Below are 13254 nucleotides of genomic sequence, written 5' to 3' on the forward strand. Positions count from 1 at the left end.
TCTATGCATCTTATAATAATTACTATTAATTGAGTCTCTAGTTATTGCTGACAACTAAACTAAATTCAAATTATATGCATTATAATGCATTTTGCATATGTGTAACCATAGATAGTCATATGTGGCAAGGACTCAACTCAAGAAACTTTGTAACTTAAGCAAAAATCCTCTGCTGTCTGAAACTCTGAATTTGTTCAATTGTAGGAGTTTTATTTATTTATTTGCGTAATTATGCTTTGTCTCAAGTCCCTATAATTCTTAAGAATTTCAGCTGGGGTTTTATCTCTTTATTTTTGAATTTTATTGTGTACAAATTTATTTAATAATTAAATGATATACATGTCTCTTTTGTATTTTCAATACAAAAATCATCCTTATTTTTAGCCAAAAAGATAACCTTTCAATGGTTGCATATTTAGTTTAGAGGCAACACTTATATGGGTTGTATAACTAGAAGAATAGACAATACTTCCAAGGGTTGCATATCAACTTGACAGGCAACACTTTAGCAGGTTGTAAATTTAAATAAATAGGCAACATTTCAACGTGTTATATATTCTAAACAATAGGCAACACTTCAACGTGTTGCATACTCAGAAAAAAAGACAATGCTTTTTGCTTGTAGCTGAAGTATGACAGCTAAAAGAACAGGTGTAAAGTGTTGTCTAAAACAGTTTAGAAGCGTTGTGTGTTTTAAAGAATAATCAACATTTCTGAAGAGTTATCAACATTTTTGAAGAGTTGTCTATGGAAGCGTTGCTTTTGAAGCAAAAAAGCGTTGCCTTGACCTAAGGTAACGACCGCATCTGCAAGGCCTCCAAAAACGTCTCAAGTTCCAAAACGTTGTTATAGATTAAAGACAACCTTTTATCAATCTTTAGACAACACTTTTTAAATATTGTCTCAGCTCTAAAATGTTGTAATATGAGGATGAAAAAAGTGGTATAGCTAGTCATATTATTAAAAAGAATTTTGTAAGGGTCTAAAACTCCCCACAAAACACAAATAAAATTCTTACAAAAATAATTGTCGCTACTATTTAACGGATTTTTTTAATATAAAGATCATATTATTCTAAAATAAAAATATTAAAGGTCGAAGTATCTATTTTTTTTTTTTTACTGAAATCACCTTGTCCTTCGTAAAAAAGGATAAAGTCCGGATTGAGTGTTTTTTTTTTATTGAATTTTTTTTTTGCTATCCATATACTAGTTAATTACTGTTAATTAATACTCTAATTGATTAGTTAATAAATTTAATCCCAGAAATATAGATGCAAAGCCATCATCAAACTAAAATTTTAATATTCAAACATGAAACTAAAATTTTAATATTCAATCAACTACTTTTACTTGACAACTTTATGAATGAAGAAGAGTTCTATCGTGCACTACAACATTTTCAGGTTGAGGCAACATTTAAAAAGGGTTGCCTAAAGGCTGACAAAAAGTTGCTTTTGATCAATGGCAACACTTTTGGGCCTAAGGCAACGTTTTTGGTCGGCGTTGCATATGCAGCCGTTGCCTTAGATCAAGGCAACACTTTTTTGTTTCAAAAGCAACGCTTTTGAGAGCAACACTTGATAAGTGTTGCCTTTGGTTGAAAAACAACAACACTTCAAAGGTGTGTTTGAGACAACACTTTTGCAGTGTTGTCTCCTCTCTCGTATTTTGGTCACTACTAAAAAGTGTAGCCTATTTGCAATAAAATGCAACTCTTTTACGTGTTGCTTATAAGTTGTTGCTTATTAGTTTTGAATATGCAACCCTTTAAAATATTGCCTTTTCTTTTGGATATGCAACCTATACAAGTGTTGCTTTTTCTTTTGGATATGCAACCATACAAGTGTTGTCTAATATTCAAAATATGCAACTAATAAAAGGGTTGTCTTTTTGATAAAAATAAAAATTATTTTTGTAATAAAAATATAAAAAATAAAATTTACAATAAAATTTTTTGTTCATACATGTGTAATTATTTTAATTAATAAATAAATTTGTGCACAATAAAAAATAATTATAAAAGAGACAAAATAACTAAAAATAAAATTCTAATTAAAATAGATATTAAAAAGTTCAATTAGTATTTCTAATACATGTTCATCAATAATTCTCAACAAAATAATAAAATTTTTGTCTAACAATAATTGTCATAACAAAATAGTAATTAATATCAATCAAAATAATATCAAAATATCTATGCTTGACTTTGTTGGAACAATCTGATAATGTGTGGATCCAAAATCAGTGCCAAATGAAAGCTTTTCGGTAACATCAGAGTAATGGTATGATGAACTCAAAATCCTCTTGCCTCCACTGAGTCCAATAACTGCTGCATTTAAATGAATTGGGGTTTAGTTAAAGTTGCATTTAAAAAAAAATTGAAACATAAAAGGTGCAATAACGGAAAATGATGCATGGTATGTGTTTGATGAAGTACCTGAGTAAACTGAGAAAGAGAAATGCAATTCAGATAATGATGAATGCTCCAAAAAGGTATTAGCTTAGTAGTTCTTATTTAGAATCATAGAATCAGAAGGAACAAGCTCACAGGAAGAGACTTCACTCACATAACTGTTTGGTGTGGAAGGAAATAACGTTGCTGCTATATTAGATTTTTCTCTTTTATTTTTTAATGATTATTCTTTTATTATCACTATCGTATAAAATTAATTAATTTATGTTTGAGAGAAAGCAACAGAGAAATAAATGACTGAAACATAAATTTGAAGGGGGAAAAAATGAAAAGATAAAGATATGAAACAACTCCCTTGACAATTTCTGTCATTCCTGCGAATGAAACAGCAGTTACTAGAGTCTGTTGCAGTGACAACACGCATCACTCCCCAACATAGCCACATTATTTCAGCAATGAGGAAAAAATTTTCTTCCTCACAGTAGCACAACGCTACAAAAATAAGTAATTAAAAAGGAAAAAAAAAGATGATTGATTAAAAATAGCAAGAGTGTATTGCAGAAGCCACCATGAAGTAAGATGGCAGAAGACAGAGAAAGCAAAGGCCAAAAATGTTGATAGTCCATTCCCAATAAATGATAAATCACAAAAATTACTGCAAATTTTTTTATTATACCTGGTCATCACTTTGGATCACGAGTTGATGAGGAAGGACGATCGTTGCCATTCGAACATTGCTTACTATTTATATCATGTGTTGATTCCTTGGCTCGTAATAAAGATAGTGCTTCATCAATATTTGTGCCAAGAGAACTCTGTTGCAAGAGAAGCTTCACAAGATCCTCCAAACTTTGGACTCTATCTTTTGTCTCATGAAGTTCAGTTTTCATTGAACTTATAGTCTCTGCATGTTGTTGCTTAATTTTAGCAATCTCCCGTTCTTTCTGCAGAGATGTTTTTGTGATTGTCCTCCCATAACATCGAACTTTTCCTGGTTGTTCTTTGCCAAATACTGCAGTAAATGCTTTCTCGGGAGTGTCTCCAGCTTCTTGGTGGCTCTTAAGTTTATCCTATTAAAAGAAAACATAACAATTTTAGCTTGTTCCACTCACTGATTCTCATGCTTCTTTCCAAAACAGCCTAAAAGTAAAGGTGTTATGTCATGGCTATTTCCTCGGTTCAAGAAGAAGCATAGCAAGAATGTGATGATGAGTTTCCCAAATAGAACTGAATCTGAGAAAGTTTCTCAAGTTCTTAAGGACATGTGAATAGTTTCAATTGAGACACTCAAGAGGGAGTTAATGGAAGCAAATGAGAGTAGGGATGCAGCATTAATGAAAGTTTCTGAGATAAGAACTTCATTGGGGAAACTTTTAATACTTTTAATAATGATATAATGAACATATTAAAAGTTAAAACTTAGATTTTATGTCCTTTACCAGTCATGTCCATATCAGCTACCCATTAAATATAAATAGATGACAGAAATTAAAGGATGATTTGATTAATTTCAAACCTAAAAAAGCAAGCTGTCTTAAATTAATGCCTACCAAATCCCAAATCACTGTTATTTTAATTAGAATTAAGAGGTAATATATCATTTAACATTTATATCTTTGACTTCTCGCCTGCTATATCTAAATAAATTAAAGCATAAGCAATTCACATGTATATTTTAATTATGGACCCCACAAAACATGATCATGTATGTTTTAAATCTACTTAATTAGTTATTTATAAATTATATTAGCTTTCAAGAAGAATCCTCCTCCAGGGGGAATTGACTTTGGTTTTAAATCTATAACAATACATTTTTTTAGTTTAAACCCTCCGGTGGAAATCTTAAGGGTAGAAGAGAATCCAGGATTTTATATTCAGGATAGGATCTTAAGTTGTATATAGGACAATCTGACTTAAAATAATACTGTAAATTAAGGCAGTTTTATTTTAGATCAATTTATAAATTAAGGCAGTTCTACTTCAACTTATTATGACTTACAATAACAGCTTGTGTTCCTGAATCAAGCTCTTTTCCTTTTCGTCCAGTTCGAGTTGCAACAAACACATCAACCTGTGATGGGTCTTCTTTGTTTTCATTCATTTCACGCTACAAGTAAGGGGAAAGAGTATTAAAAATGGCCAAAAATAATATTTATCTAGTTTTAAGATGGTCATTATACAACAAGAAAAAACTTATAAAAAATCAAAATTATTACCATTTCATTACGCACTCTTGCAAAACTTATAGGTCCCATTCGATGTTGATGTTGTTGCTTTTTACGATTTTCAGAATTTAAACGAGATAGAGCCTATACCCAACAAAATTAAAGGGAGTTATATGTAATAAACCAAAAGCATAAAAAAAGACAAAGAAACAGAATTATTTATTCTACAACTCACCTTAACAGAAGGAATACTCCAATATGCAATTAACTTTTGAAATTGAACTTCTGGAATATCTAAAGGGCGATTTTTCAGCATATCTTCAATGTTGTTATATCTCTCAAAATGCTTTCCCTTGATTCTTGTTTTGTAACCTTTCCAAGCTTCTCGAACACCAGTCATCACCCACCCTTTCCCCTCTTTTGGAAGAATGAACTTTGACTACGAAAAAGTACAAAACAAAAATTGTAAATGACAATTCAAGAACACTAAAAACAAAGACAAAACTGCAGTGTAAAACAGCAGCTATATATTTTCACAAAACTACAGCTAAGCCATACGAAATTGAAAATTTTCAGATCATAAAAAATAGATGAGAAATAAAACACTTACATTAATATATTTCCATATGCGCTTTTTGACTTTGAGGGGCACAGCTTTCCAACTAGTGTACATCAATGTTATGAAATCGCTATTCCTTCCCATTGTTCCAATAAAGTAAGTTAAATCATTCACTCTTCTTGGAGTTGGTCCCACTGCTTGTCCTTTATAAAAAGTCACCTCTTCTCTTTCTTCCCAACTTCTTGCATGGATTTTAGCACACCTTGTTTTTCCTCGTGTCCTTCTAGTCTTTGGAGTATCTATAAATATGTGCAATTTAACCATTTAAATGAATTATATAGCTATACATGCTAATGAATAAGTAAAATGATAATTATGTATAAAGTGCAGCACCTTTAACATTGTTAGTTTCCATAAGGTGATTGTCATCACCATGAAGAACTTCATCTTCATATTCACCAACATAGTCCTCATCATCCGAGAAATCATCATCATCATCATCATCTCCAACTTCATTAGCATTTACTCCACTATGTTCCTCCTCTCCTTCCACATGAATCCCATTTGTCTCCAAAAATGTATCAAGTGTCATGGCTTGACAACTTGATTTTGTATTTGTCTTCCTAAGATTTTGTTGCTTTTCTTGAATAAATCTTTCGTTTTCAGCACTTGGTTCAAAATCGTCATCTTCTCTTTCCAAATGAACCCCATGTGTCTCCAAAAATTTATCCATACCCATGGTTGGACGCTTTTTAAGATTTTCTGGTTCTTCTTCACTAGCTCCAATTTTCTGGTTCGGCATACTTTTCATTCTTTTGGAAATTGGGACTTCTTTTTGAGTGCTTTGCTTAGAAGGCATAGGAGTCACTCTCTTTTGTCCATGACCACCAGCCATCATTGGAGAGATAAAATGCTGTTTCTTATGAATTTCTGCTGTATTTTTCTGCATGAATTGCTTGTTGCTTTGATACTGTTTTACCAGTCTTCTCCGCTTTGGAGTAGTTCTTGTTTCCATTGTATTTCTAAAATAAAACAAAATAAAAGATGACATTAGACATTAGAATTTGGCAATGTAAATAAAGTTCTTTCCCAACACCAAATTCAGCCTTTAATAAATCATTAAGAAACTGAATGGAGTTGTTTGCTGAGGATATAATTGAAGACTACTATTTAATAGTAATAAACAAGAAGGAGCTGAAGGAGATAACATTGTGGAACTGAAGGAGCTGTTTGCTGAGGATGTAATTGAAGACTACTATTTAATAGTAATAAACAAGAAGGCATGTCATAAGACACATATATAAAAAAGTGATACATCTTTCATTCCACTTTCCTACTGTTTAATGCAATTAAAAAGTTAAAGTATATACATCTTTCATTCCACTTCCCTACTATTTAGTGTAATGAAGGAAAAAAGTATAAATCATTCAATGTCGTCTTCGGAATTATCTTCTGATTCTGTGTTGTATTCTTGTGAAAGAAGAACTCCTTTTGAAGCATCTATAACAACTTCGTGCAAGTCACCCCTAATCAAATCAATTTCACCATTATCATTGGGTATAGAAGGACCCATTGACTGGTCAGATGGCTCTTTTTCATATATAGCTTGGGGATCAACATCAGCTTCGTCACCTATGCTAAATAAATCCCTTGGAATTGACTTCATAACATAATGTTTATTTTGATCAAATGGATCTTGCACATAGAAGCATTGGTGTACTTGACATGCCAACACAAAAGGCTCTTCTTGATAGCATTTTTTGTTGAATTGAACATACGAAGAGCCATAGCCATCCTCTTGAGTCTCATACCAGTCACATCTAAACAATACAACCTTAAAATTTCCAAAGTAGTCTAACTCAATTATATCATTTATTCTGCCATAGTAGGAAACTTTTGCACGAATTGGATTTGGATCCTTTGCACTTGCAAAGCTCGTAGTCAACGCAACTAAAGTTACACCACTATTTTGCGTCTTGCGTCTTGCCTCACGTTGCCTAGTATGAAATCTATACCCATTGATAAAATACCCCGAATATCTTTTTGCAATCTTGTTGGGCCCTCTAGAAAGCTCCTTAATCCAATCTGGAACATTCTGACGCTTGGCACGTGCTTTAAACCATAAGGGAAAGTTCATACTATGGTTCTTAGCTTTCACCCAACTTGTTCCTTGTTGATCAGCCTCATGCTCTCTAAATCCAAAATTAGGATTTTCGTAAGTAAAACCTAGAGATAATACCATGATTCATAATTAAAAAAATTAAAAGAAATGGACAGTTCAATAATATGTTTGGTAAGTAGGATTTACCTAACATAGTCTTCAATTTTTCCACAGTTCAATAATATATAGCTATGGGCTTGGTTTCGAGACTTGTCGTCAAGAGAAAAAATCTCACCCTTCTTTGCTCCCAATGGACAGCCTTTCTTAGGAAACAAAATTGGAAATGAATGTGGAATTTCCGCTTCAAAGTCATTAGCATCATTATTCCGGGGTATTCTATTCAATTTTGTTTGAACACCATCATGTAAATAACGTGAGCAAAAAGTTAAACACTCATCAACCAAGTAGGCCTCCGCAATAGATCCTTCAGGACGACTTCTATTTCGAACATATGACTTCAAAGTACACATGTATCTTTCGGGAGGATACATCCACCGAAATTGAACTGGGCCGCCTAGTCTCACTTCATTAGCCAAATGAATAGGCAAATGCATCATTATGTCAAAAAATGAAGGAGGAAAAATCCTCTCCAATTGGCATAGTGTTATCACAATCTCTGCTTCCAATTGATTTATCTCTTCTAATGTGATAACCTTTTGACATAACTGACGAAAAAAAGAGCCAAGCCGAATTAAAGGGATTGCGACCGAATCTGGAAGTATACTTTTGATGGGAATTTGCAGCAAATAATGCAGCATAAAATGGGCATCATGAGTCTTGTAACCTGATACTTTTCTTTCTGCAAGGTTCACGCATCGAGAAATATTTGAGGCAGCACCATCAGGTAGCTTTGCTTTCTTCAAGACATCACAAAAAATTGATTTCTCAACTTTAGTCATGGAGAAACATGCTTTTGCAAACTTCACTTTTCTATGACCTCTTATTTCTTTTGGATGAAGATTCTTACGAATGCCTATTTCTTGCAAGTCATATCGAGCATTTAGGTGGTCTTTTGTCTTGCCAGATATATCCAAGAGAGTTCCAAGAATACTATCAACTATATTCTTTTCTATATGCATTACATCAAGATTGTGTCTTGATGTGTTATACTTCCAGTAAGGTAAATCAAAAAAGATTGACCTTTTCCTCCACGGGCCTTCATTCACCTTTTTTTTTGTCTTCCCAAAGGAATTCTCCATAGAATCTAAGTGACTTAAAACTTCCATGCCCTCTAGCAACGGTGGAGCTTTCCGATGTTCTTCTTTTCCATTAAATGACCTCTTATTAGTTCTCCATGGATGTTCCTCGGGCAAAAAAACACGATGACCCATATAACACATCTTCCGACTATGTGTAAGATAACTAGAACAAGTCCCATAGTTACAAGAAGGGCAAGCTAGTTTTCCCTTTGTACTCCACCCGGATAACATTGCATATGCAGGAAAATCACTAATTGTCCATAAGAGAGCTGCATGCATTTGAAAAGTTTTATTTCTTGCGGCATCGTATGTTTCTATCCCAAGTTCCCATAACTCCTTCAATTCCTCAATCAATGGTTGCAGGTACACGTCAATATCATTTCCTGGCGATTTTGGTCCCGGGATCAACAGAGAAAGCATGAAGTATTCTTGTTTCATGCACATCCATGGTGGCAAGTTATAAGTCATTAAAATAACCGGCCATGTGCTATGAGATATACTCATGGTTCGAAACGGATTGAATCCATCGCTCGCCAAACCAAGTCTCAAGTTACGAGGTTCCTTGGCGAATTCTGAATGTCGGTTATCAAAATCTTTCCATGACTGACCATCAGCAGGATGCTTTAGCTTTCCATCCTTTTTACGCTCTTCCTGATGCCAACTCATATTCTTAGCGGTCTTTGAGCACATGAATAGCCTTTAAAGCCTGGGAATTAGGGAAAAGTGCCGTAATGTCTTTGCAGGAATGTTGTGAGCTTTCTTTGAAGATATATCACCTTCAACTACCGCAGGCTCAATCCAACGAGAAGTTCCACATTCATGGCAACATGTTTCATTCTCGTGCTCTTTCCAATATAGCATGCAGTCATTTGGGCATGCATCAATCTTTTTATAATCAAGACCTAAATCTCTCACCATAGCCTTGGCTTTGTTGAAAGAAGAAGGGAGATTCAAGTTAGGAATAGCCTCTTTCAACAACTCCAGGAGGGAAGTGAACGAGGCATTGCTCCATCCATGTAGACACTTCAACAAGTATAGTCGGATGGTGAAAGATAGCGTAGAAAATCCCTTGCAACCAGGATATAGTTCCTTGCTAGCCTCGTCAACCAAATTATAGAACTTCTTTGCATCTTCGTTCATACCTTCTTTTTCTCCCTCAACATCTGCCACATTCCTAAACCTTTCGTCTAGCAAGCCTTCAATGTCATCGCATGAATAAATCTCATCAGTATCACCAGTATCGACATCCATACCAATTACACTTTCCCCATGATTAACCCATCGTGTATAGCCCTTGACAAATCCAAAGCATATTAAATCGCTATAAATAGACTCTCTTTGACCCCAAAGGAAGTTGCAACATTTAGCACAAGGACATAGAATTTCCTCTCCTTGAGGATTTCCAACGGAGTAAGCATAGTCCAAGAATCTATTGACGCCGTCTCTAAACTCTTGGCTATGTCTTGGTAAACTCATCCAGTTCTTGGATGAGTCCTGGGAAAACCTAATTGTTCATAGTGATATTACTATTAAACTAAAACTTGCTATATATGCACGGTTGCTCAATATAAAATATATAAAAAGAAATATTAAAAAAATGCTTTTATATTTTAAAAGAAATATTAATAATTCTTTTATTATTCTAAAAAGCTAACCAAATGCAAACTAATCATAATTCTTTTATTATTCTAAAAGAAATATTAATAATTACTTTTGAAAAGATATATTTTAGAATAAAAATGCTTTTATATTTTAATTTTTTAATTAAACAATCAGTATTTTGTTACATAAAAAAGTGCAAAAGAATAATATAAACATATAAAAACAAATAAGTATAAGATAAAAATATCTTACGAGGTCATGCCGCAACAATTTGCACTTAGTGTTCAGCTGCTTATACCCAAGTATGAGTGAAGGAATCAATCTGATTAAGAAGGAGAGACTAGAGGAGATGAGAAAGAGTATGAGTGAAAATGAATTGTGACTTGCATAGAATCAATCTGATTCTGCACTTAGTGCAGCTTTTATATACACAAGAGAGTGCAGGTTTTATATAAACAAAAGCACTATTAATACTACTGCCATTTTATTCTTTGTAGCTGTCCATCTTTTGATATATTACTGCAAATCACATTCATGAATTTTGTACATAAAGGGAACAAAAGCTTTTAAACACTATTAGCAAGGCCATTAAAAAAATATAAATAATTTTGATTAATATTTTTAAGATACTTAATAACCAAATATATTAACGTGGTTGTGATTAAAAGTTTGGAAGGTTGAAAAGTACAGGAGGTAGAAATTTGATCATCCAAGTGTTTGACACTTGTATCTATATCATTTGGAAGCTAAGCTGTTCTTTTAAATCCCCAAATCAAGAAACAAAGTTACTCATCCAAACTAAATAACGAATTATGAGCCACATGAAAAGAAAATGATAACAAAGATAAGAAGAGGTCCACAGAGCCAGTCAAAAAAACAAGGATAAGATACGTACATGATGACTATATATAAAGAAAAATACAAAGAAATATTTATGAATATACGCATTAATTTGTACAATGAAGTAGCCATATATATCTATTCCGAATAGGTTCCCCCAATGGAAACAAGGCATGTGATGATGCAAGTATTGGTCTTAGTAGTTCCAAGAATGGATACAACTCATTCTGGCAGTTAATAATAATAATAATAATAATAATAATAATAATAATAATAATAATAATATTGATAGATCCTAGCTTTTTGAGGCACCGTTAAGTACAACTCGTTCAACTGAAACAATTGAGATAGCAGCCGACCGTATAACAACCACTTATCTATGTACTCTGCAACCATCTCTGCAGTCACACCTATTTTTTCTAGCAAAGGCCCTGAGCATATAAACTCAAAAAGGTCCTGCACAGAGGAAACTTGAGCCGGTTTCGTAGGGAATACAGAATATAAAGGACCTTACCTGTATTCATTGATGCCAGAAGTATTTGTTGAATTAAAACCATGTTGCAGCCATGAATTTCCACTGCCTACATGAAGGAATTGGAATCATAAATGGTAGCTAATTTTTTGCAGCAAAAGATTAACAGTTATGCCAAAGAGGAAATGAATTTCAACACAGTTATACTGTAATGTCAATTTGTCAACCAATCATACATTGAGGTCTCTATTACAAAAATCAAATACTTCTAGCTGTCTTTAATGTTGCAAGTGATTGTATCAAAACAGTCACAGTCATCATAAACACAACACAAATAGTCACTGTTCTTTTCATAATTTCTTAACCTGTTTCTGAATGAAAGAAGTTAGATTATGGTTGAAACTCTAGCATAACACAAGGCCTAATAATCCAACATGCAATCCCAATTTTTTCTAACAGGCTATGAGTTTTACATAGACCTTTAAATTATAGAAACTCCAATACCTTATCATATAAACACTTATCCTAAAAGTTTAAGCTATTAGTTAGAGACACAGTTTTCAATCTCCAAATTTATAATGAAAAAATCTCAAAGTAACAGAGTAAAGATACACAAACACCACTGTTTTAATTAAACAAAATAAAGAGAACTTTTTTAATCAATATGATAAGATAGTTGATTAAAACTCATAAATTCAAATTAAGTGACATCATTAAAATTTAAAATTCCATATTCTGGATCTTCACAAGCGTCAAAGCGGCGGGTCTTGCTATTTTCAAGAAAAGGTCAGTTGCAGAAATGTTTATTAACAAGCTAAGGTTTAATACCAGCTTCTGCATCAAAAACAAAGCCAGCATTATACTAAGAAAAATGAGTTAATAAGTTAAATTCTTCACTTTCTGCTGAGAATCACATGAACATACTATATCAGCTCCAGAAGAAGAGGGGAGGAAGAAAAACAAACGAAAAAAATTGCAGCACAGTGTATAGATTCACATAATTTAGAAAAACACGTTTCAAAAACTAGTCCAATAAGTACATGATGAAGATTGATCCATCCATTTCAAGATAACCTCCATTATGACCATTATCTTAATTGATTCAGAAGCTCATAATCTTAAGCCAAAGATATTCGCCATTCTCACCTTGTAGTGATGTGTTTCTTGGGAATGATCGATGATTTTTAGTTGTTTCGTAAGCCTCCGAGAGAGTTGCCACTGTAGCTTGTGCAGCAGAATATGCAACCTCTGATCCAACCAAAGCTGACAGAAAAGCAGCCTGCAAATTTGAATAAGACACGTTACACAGTTAAATAGAGATTCTAAAGAAATTATTTTGTGAAGCACATAGGCAATTCAATACTGGCAGAAAAGTAGTAAATGTTATTTAAGTTAATCATCATCCCCCTCTTTCACAAGCTCCCTTCCCTGGCCATAACCCTCCATACACTCCAATTGTTCCACCAGGAACACCAAGATCATTACCTTCTCCATATGTACCAACACCAATTTTTCAACCACCTTATCATTCTCCAACTCCACCACAGGCTCCTTCCCCTGCTCATAACAACCATCACCTAATCCTCCATATGTTCCATCACCAATTTCTCAAGCTCCTTCGCCTGCTACCCATAACAACCATCACCCAAACCCTCCAAAAACACCATCACCACCCAAACTTTCCAAAGTAACAACAGGAATGCTATTTGCATGACCTAAACTTGTCAATAGGAAGGATATATAAACAGGTGCTAAAATAGAGCAGAAAAAAGAACGGTAGAATCATCAATACCTGTAGAAGAATGTCAAAAACGAGAATCTCACCAAAAACACGAGCAGTG

The 13254-nt window shown here is 33.5% G+C and overlaps 1 protein-coding gene across 1 annotated transcript; it reads right to left on the bottom strand.

Moving 5' to 3' along the window:
- Positions 1-2220: 2220 nt before the first annotated feature.
- LOC112727347 (uncharacterized) lies at positions 2221-13254 on the bottom strand. The gene is made up of 11 exons (XM_029290718.2): positions 13238-13254; positions 12560-12692; positions 11456-11522; positions 10354-10423; positions 5533-6161; positions 5191-5438; positions 4816-5019; positions 4632-4724; positions 4415-4522; positions 3092-3485; positions 2221-2331 (listed from the first exon to the last, which is right to left on the bottom strand). The coding sequence occupies exons 4-10, from the start codon at positions 10359-10361 to the stop codon at positions 3099-3101; spliced, it is 1677 nt and encodes a 558-aa protein (XP_029146551.2). The 5' UTR covers positions 10362-10423; positions 11456-11522; positions 12560-12692; positions 13238-13254; the 3' UTR covers positions 2221-2331; positions 3092-3098.

This window comes from Arachis hypogaea, chromosome 12 (assembly GCF_003086295.3).
Source record: "Arachis hypogaea cultivar Tifrunner chromosome 12, arahy.Tifrunner.gnm2.J5K5, whole genome shotgun sequence".
NCBI lineage: Eukaryota > Viridiplantae > Streptophyta > Magnoliopsida > Fabales > Fabaceae > Arachis > Arachis hypogaea.